The sequence below is a fragment of the Lipophrys pholis genome (assembly GCF_963383615.2).
Source record: "Lipophrys pholis genome assembly, chromosome: 10".
NCBI classification, from domain to species: Eukaryota; Metazoa; Chordata; class Actinopteri; order Blenniiformes; family Blenniidae; genus Lipophrys; species Lipophrys pholis.
The window spans coordinates 4,364,652-4,390,074 of NC_137640.1; the positions used below are offsets into that span (position 1 = coordinate 4,364,652).

A 25,423-nucleotide genomic window follows, 5' to 3' on the forward strand; every position below is an offset into this window, starting at 1 on the left:
GGAGTTAAACCCGACAGAAAATCTGGACTGGAGCCTCGAAGGGGGTTGTGACAGCTTCCAGCAACTCAAACTGTATCGGCTCGTCCTTTCCGTTGGATCCTGCCGACAAGGCCAAGAGGGGGATTCTGACGACTACGGAACCCTAGGATTTCCATAACCTTCGACCAAGACTGACTGATGCCATCAGTTTTTCCCACCCCCGTTTCCACGGAGACAAAGACTGAGCGTTTTAGAAAAGTTCCACAGTGGGAGCCGTTTTCAAAGAGTTGTGTTTCAGTGGCTCCGAGCACCGCTGTCCTATAAATGGACACGCAAAACGCAATGAAAGTTTTTTCCTTTTTTCACTTGAAAGCGTAGAAATTGTGGCCTAAAAGTGACGACATGCACAAAAACAAAAAAGTTACTTCTTTCAAATAGAACTTTCGGAAATTACAGAACCTCAGTTGTAGTGTTGTGTTTTGAAAGTTTTGACAACTTTCAACATTGGATTTATAAGAGTTAATGTCAATAGGTTATCATGGCCGGGGGTCGTATACCACACACTCTGCTCTATGGTATCACATTGAAAATTTGTCAACCAAAACTAATTTCTCACGGTCATTGGCATCAATCCAATAAGTGGAACATGTTGCACTCATAGAGCGATGATCCAAGAGTTTGAGTCCAGGTTGGACCAGGGGGTCTTGCCATACAAAATGTTGCATGTTCTCCCTGTGCCGAGGTTTAGGTTTTTCCTCTACGTCCTCCGAATTCCTCCCACTGTAACTAAAACATGCGTTTGGGGACAATTGCTGACTTTAAAATTGCACATAGGAGTTAAAACTGTATCGCACAACGAATGTTTCTAGAAATCCGAAGGCTTTTGAGACGGATTTTGGTGAAACATTTTAAGATTTCAGTGTTTTAAAAGCTGTGACAGTCAAAAAAAAAAATGTTTTAATGTCTGTGTTGTTTTAAAGGGTTGTGGCTCATGTCTACTGCACACTTCCACAGCTCTGCTTTGATCATCATAACTGTCCACATGCATGTAGTTTCTACACCCTGTAATAACCTAGACATTGTTCACAGTGCTATAAAGGAAGAAACGCTGCTTTCTAGTCTGCTGAAGTAGTTTAATTTCTACTTCCAGGGGACATCGGAGAGCAAGCGGGTACAGCCCGCCTTCCTTAGTCGTCAACCAGTGTGAATTAAGTCACTCAGATGCACGTGTACTCCTTGGGAGAAAAAAGTGGAAGCCTTGGTAGTGTGCACCAAAAGCTGCTAAAGCACTGTAGTGATGAAAGTTATAATTGAATTTTGAGAATCCATCAAGCTGCATGATTGATATCTTCACCCGTACAGAAGACGTCTCAGACGGGGGACGGGGGACAGAAGGCGTCTCTGTTGTGTCGACACTAGTGGAAATCAGTTGGGTTTCACTTAAAAGCTCACGGTATTTTAACCAGAAGCACTTCAAGCACAGATACAGGGACGCTCCGAGGTGAATTAATCACTTTCTAATTGCAGTTTTGCTGTAACGCAGCGTGCAGTGAAACTGTCTGCATTTTGGCCGACTATTAAATTCTGAATTTAAGACCATTTTTCCTTTCTTTTTTTTGCAACAGAATAATGACCTTTCACAACATGCGAGCATGCAATCATCCTCTCTGCTTCCATGCACATTAAAGTCGAAAATAATCAGCCGCTGCCGGAGTAAATCAACTTTACGGCCCAGAACTGAAACAACTGCACAATCACTTTCAACCTTAAACACAACTAGTCAAATTTACAACGTCATTACTTGGATGTATGCACAAGGGAAGCTGGCGGCGCGGTAACCGACGTGTTGAAAAGCAGCCGGTCGGCGCTTTAAGGGTTCCTTCTTTACGGACTCCTTCAGGACCTTAAGACCCCCTGATGAGCGAGGGGAACGTGAACAAAGTGCGGACTGGCAGCAGATAATTGAAAAGGCTGAATGTAATGGATGGACAATGAGTCAGTGTTTCTCACCCCTCAACTTTAAAGTCAGTACGTGGGTTTTTTTTCCCCACTTTTCAACCTCCAGCGCCGAGATAATAGATGACGATGACAGTGACAAATGATCTCCGTTCCACTTCACTCCAACACCACCCCCCCCCCCCCCCCCCCCCCCGGGCGAAAGCACAATCAATTAAGTGTCGCATACGCCCGCTAACTGCAAATGAGACAATCAGTAAGAATACATAATTTTCTTGCCGCGTTCAAGCGGGAATAATGACATGCATGTCAGCCGCACGGCGGGGAAGACGGCGCGACCACGGTATTTCTGAGGTAAGCGAGTGGGCCGATGTTTCTCAGACGTGGATGTCAGAACTGAGTGGTCACAGCTTCCATGACAAGAGGAATGCAAGGCCAGATTGGTTTTTATTATTTCCTTCTCTCCTTCTCATGTGTCATGCTGTTAATTCAAGAAATTACTTTTAATCTACCCTAGAGCACAATTTATGGTCACCGTATGAAACCAAAGATGTGACATACACAAGATCTGTCAATATTCTTCACAGTTTAAGAACTGAAAATAACGTGTCAATTCAAAAAAATAAAAAAAACCTGTAATTTATCTATTTAGCACAGTTCAGACAAAAGGCAATTCACAGTGTATTACAAGGAAATACGTTAAAAACACACCTCACATGAATACTGATAGTCTACTGGTGACACATAAATTAACTCAGAGGATTGGAAGAAATGAATGACGTTGGTTGACTTAATCTAACTAACCCATAAGACTGAAGTTTGCTCATAGAAAAGAAAAACCGAGCAGCATGTAGAAAGTCATCTTATCGTTAGCTTAGCATTAGCATTAGCGTAAAAGTCATGAGTGAACATTCTGCATGTTGAAGCAGAAATTCGTTGTGTGAAGATCTTTTTTTTTCTTATTGGTCTATAAAGAAAAACTGCAGCAGGTAGTAGCATTTCAGATTGTAAGAACGTTTTAAGTGATTACTGAGTTAGGATTACCGTAATTTCCGGACTATTGAGCGCACCTGAATATAAGCCGCACCGACCAAATTTAAAAAGGAAAAAAAAAAAGTTCAGAGTTACGAGATGCACCTGAACGCATCACCCATGTATCGCTGGCATGAAGCTTGTTAACCCGTAAAAATCCATAAAATAGCCGCGTCATTGTTTAAGCCGCAGGGTTCAAAGCGTGTGAAAAAAGTAGCGGCTCATAGTCCAGAAATTACGGTACTTTGGGATTAAAATTGGTGCCTATGTTCAATTCTACCTCACCCAATCCACTGCTATCTGCTCTTTACTTTAACATTATTCACTGTCTGAATGGTTTTCCTCTGACTATGATTAAAATAGAGGTTTTAATCCCTAAAAAGGTATCATAATAAACATAATATAAAGATGTGCAATTTGTTTCAAAAGGGTTTATAGCATTGACAATGACATAAACTCTGTTTCAGACAGGGAACAAACATTTTCAGGGTCAAAACTGTTGATTGCATAATTACAGAGCATCTAAGTGCTGGTATAAACCAATTAGATTTCAACTTTTGATGCAAATTAGAACATTTCTCAATTAAACATGATTGTTTTTTCAAACGATATAATCATGTCAGCATTATGTAAAAAAAAAAAAAAAAAAAAAAAACGCTTTTGAAAAGCTCTTTTTTGTTTTTATTGCTGCTGCTTATAAGCGGGCGAGTGCACGAGTGAGAGGAATTAAGAGGAAGAAAAGCAAGCAGTGGATTTAAAGAGGGGAGAAAAACAATTAAAGAAACCAGTAAGTACAGAAAAAAAAAAAGACGACAATGTAAAGCAGAGTGTGTTTTGGGCTTATTGCATCCTGACGAAGAGTTTCTATACACACAGGCTGCGGGTAAAGCAGGGCTGTCAGCACCAGCCTGCAGCTTTAATGAAAGTGTCTGTGGAGGGGAAAAGGTTTCATTAAAACCATATTGGAGGGCAATGTCATTTCATCCTTGCAGCCCACTCTCGCGCACACACACACACTCACACCCACACACACTCTGGAGAGCTAACAATCTCTGTAACCTCCCTATCACACTATTTCCCTGACATCCTTTCATCTGTGCTGATCTAAAAGCTGGGGAATCATTTGAAGCAATGCAAGACGGATGTGCTCTGATAACTCTTCTCTACATGTCCATTTTTTTTTTTTTAAGTTTTGTGCATGAAAAATATGTCAGCCTGTGTGGCACAATTACGGCTAGAGTAAAAATTTCCACAGAAACAGGATGAGGAAGGAAATACACACACCTGTATGGGCTTTATTGCCATTACTGTGCCTGGCATGACTTTACTGTTTAACTTTACTGCGATTTTCAACAGTTCCAGCGGAAGTGAGACGCCTGGTTCAAGAACATCCGTGAGTATTTAGAAAGGATTAATGGACGAGGAGATCCTTATTTGACAGTTGAGGTTGACTTGGCTGTAATACAGAAGGGCCGAGTCGAGGAGGTTAGCTGGAGAGCTGAGATTTAACCGAGGACAGAGGAAGGAAAGGACCGGAGGAGCCGAAATACAACTTTCAAAAAAAGAAAAAGGGGTTAGAGAAGAGGTATTTGTATAGCCTGCTGGCAGCATTAAGATACAGAAGAAGGAAGCCGATAAGGACAGGAGGGCTAGCCGCGGGATTGAGACGCAGCCGTGGAGGAGAGATAGGAGGAGGGATGGTTGCAGTGGCGAGATAACGCGAGGCCCAGGGCTGATAGATGAGGGCAGCTCCAAGGTCAGCCTGGGAGCGGCACATGACTGCATAATATTATCACTTAGTGCCGTGCCAGTGTGTGTGTGTGTGTGTGTGTGTGTGTGTGTGTGTGTGTGTGTTGGGAAAAAGTTAATGAATCCATCGTGCTTTAATATATATATATATATATATATATATCAAAACCGCTTATAATCAATTACTGAGAGCAGCTCCAGCAACAAAAGGGACCAAACATCTGTAGTACAAAGCAGGAGTCACACAATGCTCCGTTCAGTCTTCAGTTATTCAGTGCAGGAGACTATTTCAAACCAATGATTTTTTTATTTTATTTTAACTCTGGCTTGTGAAACATTTAGAAGATACCGAGCTCCATATTTTTCAGTTAAACTCGATCATTTCCCTTTATAACATCTGAAACCATTGGAAGTCGCGTCCTACATGAACACTTTCACAGTCCCCAAGTGTTTCCACACAACAAAGTATTCCTTTGTTCAAAAGACTTTCCTAAAAAGACCAAAAGAATGACCTTGTGATCACATTGCATTTAAACAAAATAGTACAAAGTGCTCTGACATGGAGCATCCACCATGTAATACCAGCCAAGAGGAAGCTCCTTGACTTTAATGTTATCCTACAGCGGAGGAAATCCACCTCAACCAAGCAGCCAGTGTCTTAGTAAGAAATACGAGGAAGAATGAGGCGTCGTAAAAAGTGACAAAAAGGATCTGAACCAGACGGAATCCAGAGAAGATCTGCGCTCGCATCTCAGAGATGGTTTCAAAACAATCAAAATGTAATTTCTTTCAAAAACTGAAGAAGTGAGACCCTGTTTACACGACAACGTTTCATTAAAGTCTCGTATTTTACATGGCGACGTAAAGAACACAGAAACGGCAAAAACGCTGAAAACGGTGTAATTTTCATGGCAGGCCACTAGTGGGTGCTGTTGGTTGTTTTTGGAATAATACCACACACATGCGTGCAAAGAATAATACGCTATCAACATTAACAATGTGAGCACATGGATGTTCGTATGGACGGACGACCACGTTGGATTATTATTAAGGTGACTGTCAACTAGGAGAATATGGACGGGCAGTCATACAACTCTCGAGGCCGCCATTATTGTTATTGTCTATCGACTTGCACATGTGCAGAAGAACTATTTTATATGGTCGCTGCAACATTTTCACCCTCTGCAAAGAGAAGGAGCATTTCAAAAGGTTGCCAGGTTTTTTTTCCTTACCATAGAGACCAGTTTGCATTAAGTGGAAACTATTATCACACTGACAGTTGAAAGCACTCTTGCATCCTACCCACCAGCCATAAATCCTTTTGAAAAAGATCAGTATCAAAGAGGAATTTCGTTAGTGAAATTCACATGGATAAGTAGCACACTTGCTGCTATCGTGATTCCTTTCTGGACTGTCTGCATTTTTCTTTAACATCTGATGTCTATCCGTTAAGATTTAATCACTTAAAACCACTCCCACGTGAAAACCGAGTGGAAAAAAAACAAACTGAAGGAGTTTTTGATGTCTCTGATGCAAAAAAAAAAAATAGATGAAATTGAGAAAGATCGCCAATAAAACTGCAGACAACCAGAAAGACTATTCCTACCATCTAAAGTGCTTTGAAACAATACTTAAGCCAAATAAAATCTTCACTGTGATTTGCAGTCATCTACTAGCAGTCAAATTAGAGCAGCAATAAACTCCATTCATGTGCCTGCAAATGAGGCATTCGGGGTCGTCTTTTTGTTTTGAATGTTTTGTTATGATGCCTGAGTGAAATATACAAAAAAAAAAAAAAGAAAAGAAAGAAAAACAAAACACTGCTGAGCCTTCATTGTGATTTGTGGTTGTTTTGTTATCCGTGGCAGAAGCTGCCACATCCTCCCATCTGTGTCTACAAAAAAGGCGTTTTGGGTTTTTCTCTCATTATAAGTGTTTTGGCAAAGTGCATGAGCCAAAGGTCCCGCACCAAAAAAAAAAAAAAACACACTATAGTCAATACTGTGCTTTTGGGGTCATTCAGCAGCATCTAGCCGCGCAGCAGCAAAGCGCTCCATCTGTGTGTCCTTTCCATCGAGGAGGTGTTTGTCAAAGGAGATTTTCCGTCCATTAAAAAAAAGAAGCTTGTTGTAGCACATAAGCCTAATGAGGGAAAAAATAGCCCTTTGTGTCACTACCATGCGTTGTGGTCATTGTGTTTAGCTGAGCAGCAGCCAAATGAAAGTACAAAAAAAAAAAAAGATGTTGTTAGACCAATTTAGCTGCAAATCTTAATGATTAGACTCAAAGTAAATAGGTTATTGAAGAATGGGGCAGCATCAAAAACATTAAGTAAACATTTAACTTGATATCATGTCCAAAGCACACATGACAAGGCTGTTTCTCATTTAAAAAAAAAAAAAGCTCCTGAAATACGCACGCACGCACGCACGCACGCACGCACCAAAAAAACCCAAAAAAAACCCTCAATACAATTAAAACAGGTAAACTCAAACAAGTCCAATAATTTGTTCAAGCCAGTTAGTTCAATCACGCCCAACCTATTGTTACAATCCATTTACATTTAAAACGAATGGCTTGAGGTAATCCTTGTGTGAAAATGACAGTCCGCCAACTAAACCAACCAGTGAGCAGAAATAAGCACATTGCATTCGTGCACAGAGGAGAGGAGTCACTCCGCCTGAGAGCTGAGCTATGAAAACCATGCGAAGTATGCACGTAAAGGCTCCTCAACAATGACACTAACTATGTCGGGGGAGGAAGCAGCAGAGGAGGAGGAGGAGGAAGAGGTGGAACAGGAGCATAATGAAGAAAAAGAGGAGGGGCAAGGTGAAGAAACAGTGGGATGAATGGAGCTGAATGAGGAGAAGAGGAACAGAAACTAGAAGCAAAACCAGAAGAATACAAAGGGGAGGAGTGAAGGGGGGGGAGGGGAACTGAGGATGATGGAGACGAGGAGAAGACGCTGAAGAGGTGAGGGGCCGTGAGGGCAGAAAGGATTAAGGACGGAGACAGGATGTAGAAAACAGTAACAGGACTCTTCATTGAGAGAACAAAGGGCAGAAATCCATAAGATGAATCTAAAGGTGAAGGGGAGGAATACATTTAAAAAATAAAAATAAAAGATGAGCGGACACTACAGAAGGTAGAGGAGCCAGATGGGGAACTTTGTTCCTGTGATGTCTTGATTCTCAGCCTGTTCCTCGAGGCGTTCATAAATAGCCCACTTTTAACTATAAAGCAGATGCTGAGCAGATAATAAAAAAAGACCAGTGGAAGCAGAAGGGAGCAGGACCTGGAGGGAGTGTGGGAGTGTGTGTGTGTGTGTGTGTGTGGTCTGATGGCGAGAAGTTAGTAATCCTATAGGAGCGTTGCTGAAAGTGCCAAAGCCTCGCTTCAAAGTGTCTGTGAGGAGAAGCAGGGGTCTGCAGCACTTTAATTTAACTGCCAAGAAACTCAAAGTGGAGGTTTTCTTACACTGAAATACACACGACCCAGTACAGAGACAGAAAATTAAAGGTGCAAGTGTGACGTGCCCAACAGACGATTAGATCTTACTGGTTGAAATGTAGATATACGGTCATATGATCTAGAATATCTCCGATCAAAACTAGATTAAAATTTAAAATCCATTAAATTAAATGAACAAGAATTACTGCCTTGCATTTGTGAGTCTGGATTATTTCTTAAAGCACAGCTTTAAACCAACCACAGAAAAGCATCACTACAATTTTAAAGGGGTGAACCAAAATTAGTGCCACGAAGTCAGTGTTTTTTATTCTTTTTTTTTTTTTGGCCAACCTGGTTGAGTTTCTGGTTCAAGTATAGTATAGTTGTGTCTGTGTGAATGCAAAACTAAACACTGGGCTGTGTTAAAACAGTCGTCCTCGTCGCAGTCTGGTGAAGAGCAGGGAAAAGGTTTTCCCCGCATGTTTTTACCGAAATATTGACATTTTCTTTGGGCCCTCTTCCAAAGAGGTTAACCACGCCTCTGCACCGACGCCATCACTGGGGTGGAGCTCAAGATACTTTAAAAGGACGTCCATATACAAGGAAATGGCTGAAACTGGCTGAAAACTATGTAATTTTCATGTGGAGCCACTAGTGGGTGCTGTTTTTATGTAATGAAACCACATTCGTATGCGCAGAGAGAACAGAACGCTGTAGACAGTGAAACGCCATTCTCCAAACTCTTTTCTCTATTGTTTTGGTCCGTTCAGTATCTGTATGTATAAAAAAAGAAAATGTGTCTCCACACGTGATACACGTTTTAGTGTAGTAAATGTACACTTTACTGGAGAAGTACTGTTACATTCGAGATTGAACTGTACGCAGCGGATTCATTGTTATGAATGAATCTCTTGAAGACGGAGTCGAGGCATTTTCAAAAGGTTCGACCTTGGCAGCCCCTTTCCAAAAGTTCCGCTTTCATTGGCTCCCAGCGTCGCTGTTGTGTCAACAGACGCCCAAAATTCAATGAAAGTTTCCCGTTTTCACTTGAATACTGTGTTGTGTAAACGAGGCCTCTGTTGTGAAAGCATTCACAGCCGACTACTGACCAAATGTCACACGTTTGAGCCGAACAGGCTCCAGAAGTCCAAAGAGCAACGAAGAAAAGTGCTTCAGAAAGTGATAAGCACTCTCGCTACGCTGTGAGAAAGTTGTGGGTTTGAGTCCTGGCAGGGCTTTTCTGTGTGGAGTTTGCTTGTTCTCTCGTTTTGTCCCACATTCCTCAAAAAACTGTGAAACAAGCACATGAATTTAATCTTAAATGGTACATGGATTTTAATTACAGAGCACTTATCCATCCGCTGGGAGCAATTTCAGGTTCAGTGTCTTGCTCAAGGACACATTTGATATGCGTAGAGATAGGGAATTGAACCTGCAACCATTCCGATCGAGAGGTGACTGAGGGCACGTTTACACGTAAAAAAATCTCATTTACATGGATCCGCATATACACCTGGTTCAGAGCTGCTATGAGCATGCCAAACCTGTAGGGGGCAGCGTAAGGAGAAGCATGAAGCCATGATAGCCAATCAGAATCCCGGGGAAAATAAAAAAAATAAATAAACGCCATGAATAGTGGCGTAAATGTCCGTCCGACCCTCTGTAGATGCAAACGGAGACGCAGAGTTTTTCTAAATCTCCGCTGCGTCCGGTGTTTTCAGCTCGTAGCTGCGCGAGAAATATCAGCGTTTCGTGAACGTGGCCTGACTCTACCAACCGAGCCACAGCCGCCCTTTAATTGACTCGTTAAATTGTTGTTAGTTGTGAGTGTGTAGTCGTCTTCCTCTGTGTGTTTGACTATGATGGACCGGTGAAGCTCGTCTACGCTCAGAGAACGGCGGCAATGCTACAACGACAGGAAGATGGATGAATGAATGCTACTGCTTCAGAATCTTTTTGTTCAGAGTTGGGAAGTAAAGGAAAAAGAAAAATAGCCAGATACACACAAAGTTGATGCTTCAACCACAGTTTGGTTTTTTTGTCCACACGACCGAGAATAAAAGGAGGAAGAGGGAACTCTACCGTTAAAGTCGATATTGTGAACTAAATCGCTAAATGGAAGTTTGAAAGGCGTCGGCTGCATTGTTGTCAACTTTTGTTTTTTTTCCACTTTGCACTTTACGCTACAACTACATTTCAAAAGTGTTTCTCCCGAGCGACGCCCCATTCTTTAAAAGGGCACTACAGACTGAAAGTCTTTAGCGGATTAAACCTTCAGCCGCAAGAAAAATCACACATGTCAAAGTGAGTATTTTACCTTTTGACAACTGACGGACAACCCAGTCATTTTCCTGTGGAGTCAACCTTTTTCAAAAGTTGCTTCTCCACGGAGAATCTTTTCCTCAGTGCCGTTCCTGTGTTTATGCTGCGGGGCAACCATGGCAAAATTACTAACCCCCCCCCCCCCGTTCCCAAAACTCACAAGGATCACCACAGTCTTCGCCACCTTCCAGGAGGCAACAGCCCCGACTCAATCTCCAATTTATGGCTGACAATTACAGGAAGCTGCTGGAGACCCGGAGAAAGAGTCCTAAATGAAACGCTGGGAGGAAATCCTGCAGCATCTGTGCTCTATTACATTACATTATCTTGTCAGACAGAGAAGATGAGCCGCCAAAGCGATGGGTTGTGAACAGCAGAGTCGGAGCATGTGAAAAATACAAGCAAGCGGGGGGGGGGGGGGGGGGGGGGGGTGTGAAAGGAGGTAAAGATGCAATTGGAGTGCAGTTATTACTGCTGACAACTCAGTTTGAGCTTGTTTGCCTGGTTTATCTTCGCCGACTTTGAGGCTGAGGAGTGTGCTGTGTACACTCTCCTCAAACGGGAGCAACGCCTCCGTCGTGCACAAGCATCCAGAACCTGCTGGATGGGAATTAATTCTCCCACTAAACCTGCAGCAAATACACTATTACATCTTCACACATTGATATTGCCTCCCTATCCGTCCTCTTGACTCGGTTTATCCAGCTTAAGGATGCAGCGAGTCGAAACTAACCGGCGAAAAGCTGGTCGCTGCCTGGAAACTTGGCCAGTTTATCAAAAGGGGGCAAACAGAGAATCACAGACAACTGAAGGCTTCGTTCACACCGCAGGGAAATGGGTGAAGTGACACATATCCCATCTGTTTTGTGGCCGTGTGAGAAAACTTCAATTCTGATTTTTTTTTTTCAGATCCAGGCCTCGTTCGTATGTGGTATCAAATTGGATATTTTTATACATGCAACTGCTTCGTCACTGACGTGACGGAGAAGCGCCGGAGGAAGCGGCTCCACAAAAATGTTAGAAGAAGAAGGAGAAGAAGAAGAAGGAGAAGAAGAAGAAGGAGAAGAAGAAGAAGGAGAAGAAGAAGAAGAAGAAGAAGAAGAAGAAGAAGAAGAAGAAGAAGACGCTATTAAAACTACATAGTGAGTAGTGAAGTAGAAGTAAAAGTCAGATGCAAAATAATAAGTCAGTAAAAGGCAACTTAAAACTTAAGCCCTGTACCACCAAACAAATTGTGTTTCAAAGTTCGGAGGGTAATGAAACATAAACAGATAAAGACATCATACAGTTACTTTTTTCTGACATACTCTACATTTTGGCTCATAACTGCAATATATGACTTAAAAATGCATCCCTGTTGATTCAAATAATGATTGATTCTTACAACTTCGACCCCGATTCTTGGATATTTATCTGTTGGTTATTTAATGTTCCCAGGATTCAAATGTTGATAAAAAAAAAAATAATAATAATAATAATAATCTGCAGGATGAAATATATTACTGTGGCATGGCAAAACGTTAATTATAAGAGGGGAAGGATCAAATTAAGTCTGGGTCCCCATTAGTTACAGCAGCAGCTGACAAAGAGCCGCGCATTTCTGAGAGAAGAACCCGTTAATCAAGCAAAGTTTCGCTCGCTCCTTTGATGAAGGGCAGGACGATGTGACAGGCTTAACAGAGTGTTCAAGGAAAAGGGGGCCGCCTGAGGAAGAGGGGAGGGTGGAGGACAGGTGGGACTGCAAGAGAGTAATATAAAAGCAGTGGTAGCGAAGCCAGGAGAGTCATTTCATGAACGTTCAGTCCTGAGGAACCAAAGGGAGGCGTGTCAATATGTGTGTGTATGTCATAAAAATAAAAAGGACCGTGTTGTCTAGACACACAGATTCACACCTTGTTGAGGAGGGATTCAAAAAAAAAATAAAGCTTTGGGAGGCCCACAGCAACGACCCAAAGTCCTTACAGCAACTGCACCGAAGATATATGGACGCCAGCTGTCTTTGTTTTGGGTAATAAATGTTGAGTTGGACCGAGGAGTTTGTGAGACAATCCCCCCGCCGCCCACATGGTCGAGCTCTGCCACTGACCGCGGCCCGCCGAGTGGGCGGGCAGAGGAGAACAACGGCGGCAGTTTCTATGGTTACAACAACTTACAGGAAAAGAAGTTTTGCTGCACGGCGCCTGATCGTGGTAAAAGTCAGTCATAGGAAGTACTTTAGAAGTGAACGCTGACCGTTATATCCCAGCGTTTTGGGAAATTCAACTACACTGGAACACATCGTCTTAGAACTTTGGATTATTCAGACGTTTGTTTGGATGAACTGATTTGACAGGCGTCAGAAACCACATGATGTTAAATCAACACCGCGTGAATAACAGTTTCAAATAGTTCATTGCTCGACAAGGGACAAACGGAGACGTTGCCTTGAATCCGCCAGGTTTCTTCCATTTCTCTGCATGTTTGTTTGATAATAATTCAAATTGCAATAAATAATGAGCGAAAGTACTTCCACCCAAAATTGCCACCTTGAAGATAAATCACCTGCCCTTATTTTCACCTAATTCAAGCCTGCACTACACAAATGTGCAACCCTATAAAATGTTTATTCACACAAACTGTAAAATCCGTCTGTCAATGTTGCTGTTTGAGGGTGTAGTTATTAAATATACCACCCACAAACCTCTCAGACTCCACTGGCGTAAAAGACTGCCAGCTGCAGCACAGAGTGAATAAATCATTATTCCGTTTACAATTGAGTTACCTAGCGATTTTAATTAAGCCTTGCGTGCTTGAGCCTTTGGCGAAAAGAGATCTCTGTAATGCATCTCGCAACACAAAGCCAGAGTGTGTGAGTCAAGCCCCGCAAAAACCCACTGGGTGTGCAAACTGTGAGCAGCTCTCCAATTCATTTACTACCTGGTGAACAACAAAAGCGAGTTATACATTAGCCTCTTTTTTTATTTTTTTTATTTGTGTGTGTTTTAAAAGGCCTGCCCACCAGCTCTCCACTGACAGCCAGCACAACAGAGATTGGCGGCGGTGCGGATAACCGTGATATTGGGCGGGGATTAAATAACAGAGGGACGTGATCGACACAGAGATCCACCGACCCAGGACGAGGAAGATAAAAGGGGAGAGTGGGTTATTGAAGCATGCATGAGTCATTATCAACCAACTTTTTGGCCTTTTAACTGTGAGCTTAAGTTTAAAAAAAAAAAGAGAGAATAGTTTCTCTAAGGAAAAAAAACACAAAAGTCTTTAAACAAGAGGAACAATAAGATCATTACCTTCGCCAACGAAATTTGGGTGACGGTATCGTTAGTTATCGGAGGTAATGTTTTCGTCTGCATGTATTTATTTATTGGTTTGTATGGATGTATGTTGCCAGCTTTTCACAAAAACAAGACATTTTCAGGAATGATTTGTCCTCATCCAACGACCAATTGCTTAGATTTTGGGACGTTAACGGCTAACCGTTTCCGAATAGATCTCAATAAACTTGCAAAAAAAATGTCCCATTCAAAGTGGATGAGAGAGGTACCTCATCGAGGAGGCGAAAGGAGATAAGCGTCCGTTGCCATGGAGACGCTCCCTGCTCAGTGTTTCACACGGTGATGTTGCTACCGGACTGGCTAGTCAGCATCGATTTGAGCTAACGTGCTATCATGCTAGCGACACTAACTCAGTTTCGCAAAAAATGTGGTATTTGTGAGGGTGTGCGCTCTACCGAGTGTAGCTCTAGTTTCAGATGCTTTAATATGGCAAAATAACAGTGAAATTTATCTTTTGTTTCAGGAATTTTCGTGATGAAAAACACAACGGTGCCACACACACACACACACACACACACACACACACACACACACACACACACACACACACACACACACACACACACACACACACACACACACACACACACACACACACACACACACACACACACACACACACACACACACACACACACACACACACACACACATTTATCCCTTCATAAAAGCCGCAGGATTTTTCAAAAGCTCCCCTGTTGATGATCCCAGGATGAAAACAATGTGGTGATAATCTTTATGGACGGGCAGATGCTCCTGTGCTCTGGTTGTTTCTCCGAGGTACATTACACGTACGTTGCAACACTCGATTTGAATTTCTCTTGAACAAGAGAGCACGGAATCCCAAGTTAGACCCGACGACGGTACGTACATCACAGCTGTGATTAAAGGAGATATTTAAGAGAGAGAAAGTCCCCCCCCCCCCAAAAAAAGAACTTTTTTGTTCATTCATTCTAATGTATTTATTCTAAAGCAAGTTCATTTCCTACGTCTTTAATTCAGATTGGTGACACAATGGTTTTTCCAGTTTTCTTTCTAACCCCCCCGGTGCCCCTTGAGCCTGTCGCTCTGTGACTGTTGAAGAAACACAAATCCAAAGCAAAGTGACCTTTTCCCTGCTGATCTTCATTGTCTGTTTCTCCATCAACAGTTGGTGTTTTTCCACAGCATACACAAAGAGCTCACTGAGCTCAAACATTACTTCTTTTTTTTTTTTTTTTGCCACAGTAACTTATCAGGCTGCTGAGGGTGATAAAATAAAACAAAGAAATGTTTAAAATCTAAATCTGTATTTCATTTAAGCAGAATATCTTCACTGTAAAAGCTGACGCGTCACTAGAACAAACGTATTTAAGGCCCCGTTCACATAACAAACGATGCCAAGGAGCTGCTGATAACGCAACTTTTCGAAAACAGCTTTCGAGGTGGAATGTTTTGAAAACGCGCCGACTCAGCTTACGGGGTAAACGCAACTTTTTGAAAACGCTCTGACTGTCTCTTTATGTAGACGAGGCAAAAGTGCAACTTTTTGAAAGCACCGCAACTGCGCATGCCCACCACAGCCGTCGTAAATACTTTTTCTGCACATGCGCGATTAGATGGGCAATATCAACAATATTTAATTTGGACACTTGTTGTATGTTGATGAAGTTTAGTTTTTACATTCATAAATACTTTCATATATTTCAAGCGTGTGTGTGTGTGTGTGTGTGTGTGTGTGTGTGTGTGTGTGTGTGTGTGTGTGTGTGTAATCAGGAATCCCTGAGGTAACCACGCCTTCAGGAGAGTAAACAACTTTTTTTTTTATTAACCAGTCAAACTACTTCAGCTGATGAGCCAGGTGAGTCTTCGCTCACGTAGTAAATGAGAGTATTCATCCACAGGACAGCATTACCTGTTCTACTTCAAAATCATTATTAGATCCACTTATTTGCAGCAATTTGGGCACCTGATGACAAACGACAGGAGAGCTGGATAGTACCTGCACGGGATTTAATTCAGGAATGAATAACCTCTCTCATTATGACTGAAGGGCACCTTCATACCAAAGACTTCCAGCATTTAACCCTTTAAAAGGGGACTTAGGTCAGTGACAATGCACACAAAGAAATGAAATTTTTAAGTGACAAAAACTGTTGAAACTGGTAAAAATCGTGCATATTTTACAAATTATAACTCACAATAATGAGATTTATCTCTCAACACCAAAAGTGGCAATTCTAAATTTACAACTTTAAATTTTTTCTTTGTTGTTGAGCAGAGTATATGTGATGAAAAACCAAACAATTACTATAGAAAATGACTACAATCTCAACATAAAGCCAATTTTAATGAAAGTTTTCGGTGCAAAATACAGTGAAATGTCCAAAAAAAACTTATCTTATAGCTGCTATATTATGCATGTTTTTACAAACTCACTCTGACAGCATGGTGTTGAGGCTAGTTTGACAGCAACAGGGTTTCTAGCTTTCAAGGCAGCGTCACCGATATGTCAGCTCAGGTTTCAATGTCCATTATTCTTAAAGGGGTCTTATTGTGCAAAATACACTTTCTACTGGTTTTATAACCGTACTAATCGTCCCCATACCTGGACTGACGCCCCAGAAGTGAAGACAGGCTGTCCTCTCTCTCCCTGGCTTGTTTCAGGTTTTAAAAAGTGTGTTGCTCCAACCAGCCAATCAGAAATCAAACCCTATATAGTGTCATCATAAAGGGGTTTAGCCAATCCCAATCAAGGTAGGCCCTCCCTTTGAATCCTCCCACAATTAGGCATCTCTGCTCTGGCACATGGCACCACGAGAGGAAGTACTTCCTCCTCTTCCCAAGATGGGCATGTGTGGGCGGAGCCAGTCCAGCTCACACAGACACTGCAGATTCTGAATGCAGCTCCTATGATCCAATATTCAAATGGAGGAAAATCTAGGAAAAGCTAGAAACTTTGAATACTGAAGGTTTTTGGACCAACGAGACCAAGAGGAAGTTTTGAAAAACTGGATAATATGACCCCTTTAAGAAATTAACTACAAAATTAAATGCTCGGTGGTTTGGCGGGCCGGATTGGAGCCACTTGTAGGCCGGTTATGACCGATGGGCCTCGATTTGGCCTGCGAGCCGAGTTGTCTTTAACACCATCAGTAGTTCTATATGCGCCAGACATGGAGTTACATCTCTTTAGATTTTGAAGAATATACCAAAATACCAAAATAACATTAAGCGCAGACGTTTATCGTTTGATTCAGGCGGCTCTTCTCATGTTTATTAATGTGATTAGGGCAAACCAGGAAGTCATTATGTATGTGTGGCAGATAACAGGTGTAAACAGAGGCGGTGAAAGAGCCTCGTGAGCGTCGTTTCCTGTGACCTGACAAGACGGTGTTGCCTCGGCAGTGTTGCTCCTAGGAGGGTGATTCAGCCCAGTCTGCCAGCACCAGGAGAGACGTTGTTGCCGCCATTGCTGCTGTTGCAAGGGAGGACGGCGCACAGGCATCCGTGCAGAATGCCAGCCGAGTTTGCCAAGCTCTTAATAAAGTGAAGGTTGGCCGCGCTCCCGTTTGGTTCTTGGCCAGGTGATTTGTGGCTACAGATAGGCTTATTTTTCACAGTGAGTGCTGGTTTTTCCAATGGTACTTTTTTAAAAATGTAAATCTGCTTTTTTTATTCCTCCCTCAGTGAGTTTCAGAATTTAAACAGCAACTTTTTACATACAGTGTATTATGTCAATAAGATTGCGCTGCAGGAAGTTTAAATCTGTGCAGACGCAGTCAAATTGAAGCAAATGAACTGCATTTAACACCAGGCTGCTTAAAAAAGAAACACCACTTTTTAATTAATAACCCAATGAGATTGAGTGTTTGGACGTCCAGATGCAGAGCATCCGTTGCTTGTTAATGTCAATCGGTGTGAAGCAGGTCAACGCTGGCTGCCACTAATTAACACAGGATGAAAACTGAACAATGCAGCAGTTGTCACTTTTACTCATGATGTTCACCTGTCTTCATTATCAGCCTTTCACTTCAGTTCTGTGATTCTTCTCTTCTTTATTTTTTTTTTCTTTTAAGTCTCATTACTCATAGACTAATCCCAATTTAAAGCGTCCTTGAGGCTTAAATGAGAACGCAATTAGGAGTAAAAGACAACATCATGGCAAGAGTCAGAAGGGAAATGCATTGAGACATTGTAAGATAAATAACCTGCCATTCGGTTAATACATCAAACAAAGTACATTGAATAAAATATCACTATTACTAAAAATCTAAAAGTGCAAAAGAGTTTTCTGAATATAAATATCAGACGTGAAACCGGGTTAAGAGCTTTGTTAATACATGTTGCTCGGATGATGAATAATGAATGTTATAAATGATCAACGGTCAACAAGCAAATTCTGCTAAAAGTTGGAGGTAAAAAACATAAACCGCAACGCAAATGATGTAGTGTGCTTCGTGTCAAATTTGGTCATAATAATCACTTCTAAATATGTAGAATCGTGCAGTTTCTTTGTAGCTACATAGGTTAAGTTAAGAAAACGTGGCTATTATCTCGCATCACCTGGTTGATTTATCACAGAGAACAACATTAGAAAATACTGTTTCACGTGTACTTTCATAAATGCTGTCAACTTTTCTGGTCGGAGGTTCCTAGTTTGACAGCTGTATCTCTGAAATGCACCGTAACAAAAAATGATTATTTGGTTTGAGTCACGTAGCTGCGTTGCCTCACCACAGTGACTTTACCTCGGTCACGTTAATACGGCCATTCTGTAGCAGTTAGAGAATAATGCTGTAAGTCTGATTGTTTCAGTTTTTAAAAAGTGTGTTGCTCCAACCAGCCAATCAGAAATCAAACCCTATATAGTGTCATCATAAAGGGGTTTAGCCAATCCCAATCAAGGTAGGCCCTCCCTTTGACTCCTCCCACAATGAGGCAGCTCTGCTCTGGCACATGGCACCACGAGAGGACGTACTTCCTCCTCTTCCCAAGATGGGCATGTGTGGGCGGAGCCAGTCCAGCTCACAAAGACACAGCAGATTCTGAATGCAGCTCCTATGATCCAATAATCAAATGGAGCTAAATCAAGGAGAAGCTGGATTTGGGGAAATAAACTTTAAATATAACGTTTTTGGACCAACGAGACCATGTGAAGATGTTGAAAAGCTGGAGAATATGATCCCTTTAATGGCCTTAAAAGCTTGTGATCCACCACAGTGATGGTGTCTGCAGAGGCAGGGTTGCCCTACTTTGAAAAAGGCCCACAGAAAAGGTGAACATGGGTCAATTTCAGTTATAATATGCTGGAAACCCTTTTCTTAAACACCGTCTGCAACAAGAATAATAAGTCATGAATCCCTTAATAGCCTAATACCCTAATTACACAACCTGCTGTCGTTGTGTAATAATTATATGTGTGAAGCCTCTGTGTTGTTGTTTGCTTTTGTCTATATAATTATATCACGTTTAGGTTTGTCTTTTAAAAGACGTTACAAAAACATGTTATTGAACCATCATCGTTGCCTCTTGCCCGCGGCTCGTGTCGAGAAAAGCCCCCGTGTTTATGAACGTACGAATCAAACGCAACACCTTAGATTCCCTTCCATTTCAAAACTCCAGGTCTGGATCCATTGTACAGCCCAAGAACGCCATTAAGACGGGAACCTGAAGTGTGTGCTGGAACTTGGGACTCACGGAAGACTAACACCAATCTTCTTTTTTCAAGCATCAGATAACCGATGTACCCAGTGAACATCAGTGATCTGCTTTCATCCTGGTTCGGCTTCACTGCCTCTGGGACGGACAAAGCATTTCTATTTCTTTCTTATTCCCAGTCGAGCCCCACAAACGTCTCCTCAGACACATCTAATCTTCTCATCCCATGCTGCTCAATCGTCCCGCAGCCGGTTAACCCAGCGGAGGCAGATTAATGAGAAATTAATCCCTTTAATTCACTGCAAAGGTCTCTTCTTTTACCCAGATAAGCTGCTATTGGACTCTACCAGATGATGAAAATAATAAATCTAATTTATGAGGACCTTAATGTAATGCGGGCGCTTCATCGCAGAGTGGACGAAGGCTGACAACGAGAGGAGGGGCGGAGAAGGAAAAAGCAAGATAAGACGGCTGGAAGGTGGCGCTTTTGTTGTTTTGAAGTGGCTTGTTTAGCTCAGATCAGAGTTTTGTTTATCTGCAAATGTCACGCGGCTCGACCAAACATTATTAGATCTTTTTTTTTTTTTTTTCAAAGATTCACTACAAGAAACAAAAAACAAAACTTGCATACGGCTCATGAACGACTGAACTTTCAAAGCAGGCGGGAAGTTTCAAGAAGTCGAGCTGAATTGTTCTGCCATCTGCTTTGTGCGATTCCCCGAGAAGGCTAATTAAAGGCACACGCAGCACAACACTGTGTACATTTCAGCACGTGTAAACACCACAATCAGATATCCCGACGTTTTTTTTTTTTTTTTTTCCACACGCCGGTGACAATTTCCTGCTTTTTTTTTGCCGTGTCATGTAGTTTGTCATCCGCCACTGGCTTACAGGTGACTCATGCACACAATGAACAATGACACCATACATCAAACCCGGTTGCCTGGAAACCCACACGGCTCAGACTTGACTGTGCGGAAACGGCAGCCGATAGAAAATCTCGCAGAGAAACAAGACACCGGTGGGGAGCATCGTTCCACCAAGAAGCCTCTCGGAGACGGCACGGCTCATCAAAAGTTAAATGAAAGTTTTTCAGTAGGAGCCAGACGGGTGACCCGGCTTTCCTCAGCAGACGCGAGTTTCTCAGCCCGTGATCCTCGGTGAGCGGGACGACATCGACAATCAGCATCACCGGCACGCTGAAAATATGTAATCACGATAGGTAAGTGGATGTAAATGCAGCTCGAGTCCCTGAAGGACTTTGAAACTAGTCGGCAAACGCTGTGCGTGAGTTCCGTACAAGCCTTTTGTTTTTTTGCATTCTGACTGAGCTTCACTAAATGATAACATCCTGAACAGATGTGCAGAGAAGTGAGAAAGGCTTTCCAGAGGCCTGAAACTTTTTATGTTTGTTCTTTGTCCTGGTAATTAAAACAAAACCTGTCAGTTGGGGTTGGGGGGGATAAAGTTATGTTGTGCCGTCACTGTTTTCATGCAACTTTATACTTAAAGTATCCGTACATGTGTCGTTCTCTGGGAGGAAGTATTTTCTGCACCACAATAAAATTATCAATACAACGAACAAGCAGCTTGTTTTGGTCTCTATGTTACAGTAAAAATCAAGTGCGCAATATTGTTTATGTTTTTCTTACTTGACAGCAGAAGAGAGCTGTAATGAATATAAATCAAAGACGCAGGCAGGCAGACTTTGCTGCACATAAATGATCTTTTTCGGTGTGAATCAACAAATGTTCAACTTTTCTTTTCAGAACCGGAGAAGGCCATACACTTTTAAGTAAAAACAAAAACACAAGAAACTTAATTACATACGGGGTTGACATGCCAGTGTTCCTGTTGCTTACTGAACAGTCAATATTTAGTCATTGGCGTACACATGCATTCAACAATTTCAAAGTTGGGACATGTTCATTTGCGATCACAAGCTGCTGCTCCTCTTTCTTTCTACCGTTTGAATTATTACTCTGTGCAGATTGCGTTGGTTTCCCTACAACTCGTATAGAGCAAAGGCCTTGGGAGCTGCTCCCACAGCCCCGTGACCTCCCGTCCAAGTTAAGATACCTGTGGTTGCCTCTATTGTGTTGTCAGGCCAGCGTTAAACCGTTTTCACACTCGCAGGAGCCAAACCAGAGCCCATTTTCCTGCCAACCACAACAGCTGCTATGGTTGCACCCCAGGAGGTCCACTTTATAGGAGCAGGTTGTGTCTTTAAAAAGAGCTATAAGAACATTTTGCGCCCTTCAAAGCTCAACTGTGTCCACACAAATGTCTGTCTGTGTGTGTGTGCGTGTGTGTGGTTTAGGAGAGGATCATCAAGGTAATCTCCACACACCAACCAGAGTATCACCGTAATCCCCGAATACCCCCACATCACTAGCGCGACCCGAGTTCAGCTCTACTGGTGAAATTCTGCCAAACTGGCAGCCACGCTAATTAAGTGTACTTTCTGAGACTGGAAAAGCTATAAATCGCTGGTTTACACAGCAGAAGGGGAGAAAGAGAAAGAAGGGAGGGGCGCAAATCACAGTCCAATGCATTGCTTCAAAGGCAACTTCAAAAACAGTGATGGAGCAGATGGGAGACTGAACCTCCCGCCAGGCAAAGCAAAGTCCCAGACAGAACAAAGTCTGCACACTTACCCAGCAAATTGCTCTCATAACTAGTAGGAACGCCACTCAAGTTTGAATCAGAGCGTGTAGTTGGCACTTCCAGCTACTTTAAGTCTCATTTTAGTTGATATGGCTTGAGAGTTGAACTAATTTCTCACAATAAAACAGTATTATTTGCTTATTACACCATTAGAGCTCATAAATATTTAAAAAGCATGAGCTGTTTCAGTTATTATCCACCTCTTCATCAAACTGCCTCACAAACCATCACAATGACAGAAAAAAAAAAAAAACGTAGTACGAGGTGGTAAACATCCAAAAACACGCAAGTTGGGGGGGTTGTGGGGGGGGGGGGGGGGGGGATTTATAGCGCACAACTCACCCGTATTCTCCTCATCGCGGCCACAATCTCCACTCGGCTGCTTGGCCGCGCCACATCCAAACTGCCGATGTACTGTTGATGTCAGGGAGGTGAAACAGGACAGGTTACAGAAAAAAAATTAAAAATCAACATGCACGTTGCGTTTTCAGTTTTGTTTCAATACACACACTCCAAGCGCGAAATGAAGGTAATGATTAACGCTGCGCAACTCCAGCAATAACTGCTCTTACTTTATTGGCTGTCAAAAGCTTCCAGGCATTATTACTTGAGTTACTGTGGGTAAGGAGGGGGGGGTTGTTTTTTAATGCGTTTTTGTTTAAGCTGCGCGCTTTTACGCACAGGTGGATCAATTAATAATCACCAAAAGCGCGCGCCGGGAATGTAAACGGTCTAACACTCAAGCTGTAGGAAGTTGTAAATTTCACCTTAGCCTCGAAGTTGATCCCATGCTGGAACGCTTCCTCGTTGTGCAACGGAATCCTCAAATCGTGCCCATCATCGACGAGGTTGTACTTCGTCTTTCCGGGCATTTTCCCAACCATTTAGTTACTCCACAAGCACAAGAGGGACAAAGTGTGTATCAGCGGAAATAAAATAAAAAAAATAAAACAATCCGGGTCGGTGTAACAGGAAGGTTTTCCAGGAAGAGGTTGAAGGGGGGAAAACTACTCCAGACGCCGGGTCAGTGAATGCTCTCCATCGCGTCGAGGCGTCCCCGCTTCGCAGCGCAGCTCCGCCGCCCTCCACAGCGGCAACAACTTCCCCGGCGCGCCGGAGAGCCCGCAAAATGTTTCACGCAACAGCTTCAAAAAACAACACGCAGTCCCGGCGCAAACGGCGTCATGCGCGCACAGATGTGCTTTCCCGATTTCTTTCTTTTTTCTTTTTTTTTTTTTTTTTCCCGTGGTGGAAGTTGGTCAGGTCCTGCCTCCGGTTCTGGGCTCTCCTCCCTCCCTCCTCCACCTCCGCGCAGAGGGACGGTGTGATTGGAGGAGTCCGGGGATCCCACCTGTTTCCATTGGAACAGAGGCGCACCGTGGCCCGGCGGAGGAGTGGCTCAATGGCGGAGTACCTGCCCCCTCTCTCTGCTTTCAACGCTCCCTCCTCTCAGCACACACACACACACACACACACACACACACACACACACACACACACACACACACACACACACACACACACACACACACACACACACACACACACACACACACACACACACACACACTGGCTCGGGCAGGAATACCCTGAACGACTCCCGTGCAACCTAAAACGAGCTGCATCCCTGTGTTGACATATTTACTTGCAAACCCCACACAGTCACAATGTGCACACTTAGAAAAATGAGTCATGAATAATGCAAAAAATATATATATTTTTTTTAAATTAATTGGCTCAAACGTGTCAGAAATAAACGAGTGGACTGTTTGGACACGAAGATGAGATGGTATTTTGTACCTCAGGACTTAAATTCTTCTGCTCTATGAGAAACAAATAGTGGTCTGACTTCAGGGTTGTTGTGACGGAAATATAAAGGGAAAGGCTACCAGCTAGTGGTCAAACATGCCAACACCTGCTGGCAGGCTTTTCCCACATACATTTCAGTGAAACAGATACAATAACATATTGTGGTTTTTTTTTTTATTTTTTATCCCCTCTGGTTTTTATTTATGAAAAAGTGAAGCCACTAATTTGTTCAAACAACGCCTTCTGGGTATATATTTCTCACCACTCACCAAATACAGCCTTCCTATTTTGTGTTGTATTATCTAATAAACAAATCCCCAAATCTCTGATCCTGTTTTGGCATCAGTGAACAAGCCGCTATAATCACTCTGATCAACAAATCCCCCCCAAATGAATTAAAATTGTGTGGTTTTGCATTAAAATACTAATATGTTTTGAACCTTTTGTCTTTCGAGTTCACTCACACGAATACTTTTTGTTTACTTACAATTAAGAGTTGAAGTTCATTATTCTTAACATGGAAAAATTCAAAAACACCCATAGTGTACAGGTCACTGTGTTTATATCATATATAGATGTATATAGATTTGTACATTTTAAAATATTTCTGATTAGGAAAAACAACATTAAATATATTGCTCGTGTGCTTTTAAACTTTTCTTTCAGTACACATATTCAAACATTATATGAAACACATTCAAATATATGTAAATTAAACATTTTATTTCCATCTTGGGAGGATTTTTTTTTTTGGGGGGGGGGGGTATTTTGTGGGATGTTTCACAAATAAAGGAACATTGACCAATTCCACAACTCACACACATTACATTACATTTTACATTCACGCTTCGTCCTGCTCCTTTTTTTTTTTTTTTTTTAATATGATGGCTCACTATTTATTTATTTACTTATTTGGCTTTGCTCTGATATGGTCGTCTGTTTTCTTGTGTTTTTATCTATTTTTTGTTGTTGTTGTTATTCCCACATGTCCAAAATAAACTTTTTCCATTAATTCATTCACATCCCAGAACTCTGAAACATTCAATAACTCTCACATTTTGACACATTCCAGAACTTTTGACACACCGGCACATTCTAGAAATCTCGGACATGTACAACATTGACACGTTCCAGGACTCTTGGGCTTTTTGAACATTCTAGAAATCTCAAACATCAAGAAGAATAACAAATTCCAGAACTCTTGACACATTTTAGAACTCTCATTTAACATATTGGCACTTTGTAGACATGTGACATGTAGAACTTTGGTATATTCTAGAACTTGAACACATTTTTGAACTCTGACCCACTGTGAAGCTGTTTTGCTTTTGAAAACTCTGACAACACTTGTAGAACTGGGATTTATTCTAAAACTATGCAAAATTCTAAAACTGTGACATAATCCAGAACTCTTCATTCCTGAAATTAGACACCTTGTGGAACATTGAAGCATTTCATAACATCAATACCTTCTATAAACTCTCGGA

At 42.1% G+C, this 25,423-nt stretch overlaps 1 protein-coding gene across 1 annotated transcript in view; it reads right to left on the reverse strand.

Moving 5' to 3' along the window:
* Positions 1-23,422, reverse strand: part of LOC308115865 (carboxyl-terminal PDZ ligand of neuronal nitric oxide synthase protein-like) — a 210,466-nt gene extending 187,044 nt beyond the window's left edge. Inside the window, exons 1-2 of the mRNA XM_080473688.1 lie at positions 22,895-23,422; positions 22,470-22,541 (exon numbers count right to left, since the gene is read on the reverse strand). Coding sequence (XP_080329814.1) covers positions 22,470-22,541; positions 22,895-23,011 — 189 coding nt within the window. The 5' untranslated portion in view covers positions 23,012-23,422. The remainder of the gene's footprint in view (positions 1-22,469; positions 22,542-22,894) is intronic.
* Between the last annotated feature and the right edge of the window lie 2,001 nt (positions 23,423-25,423).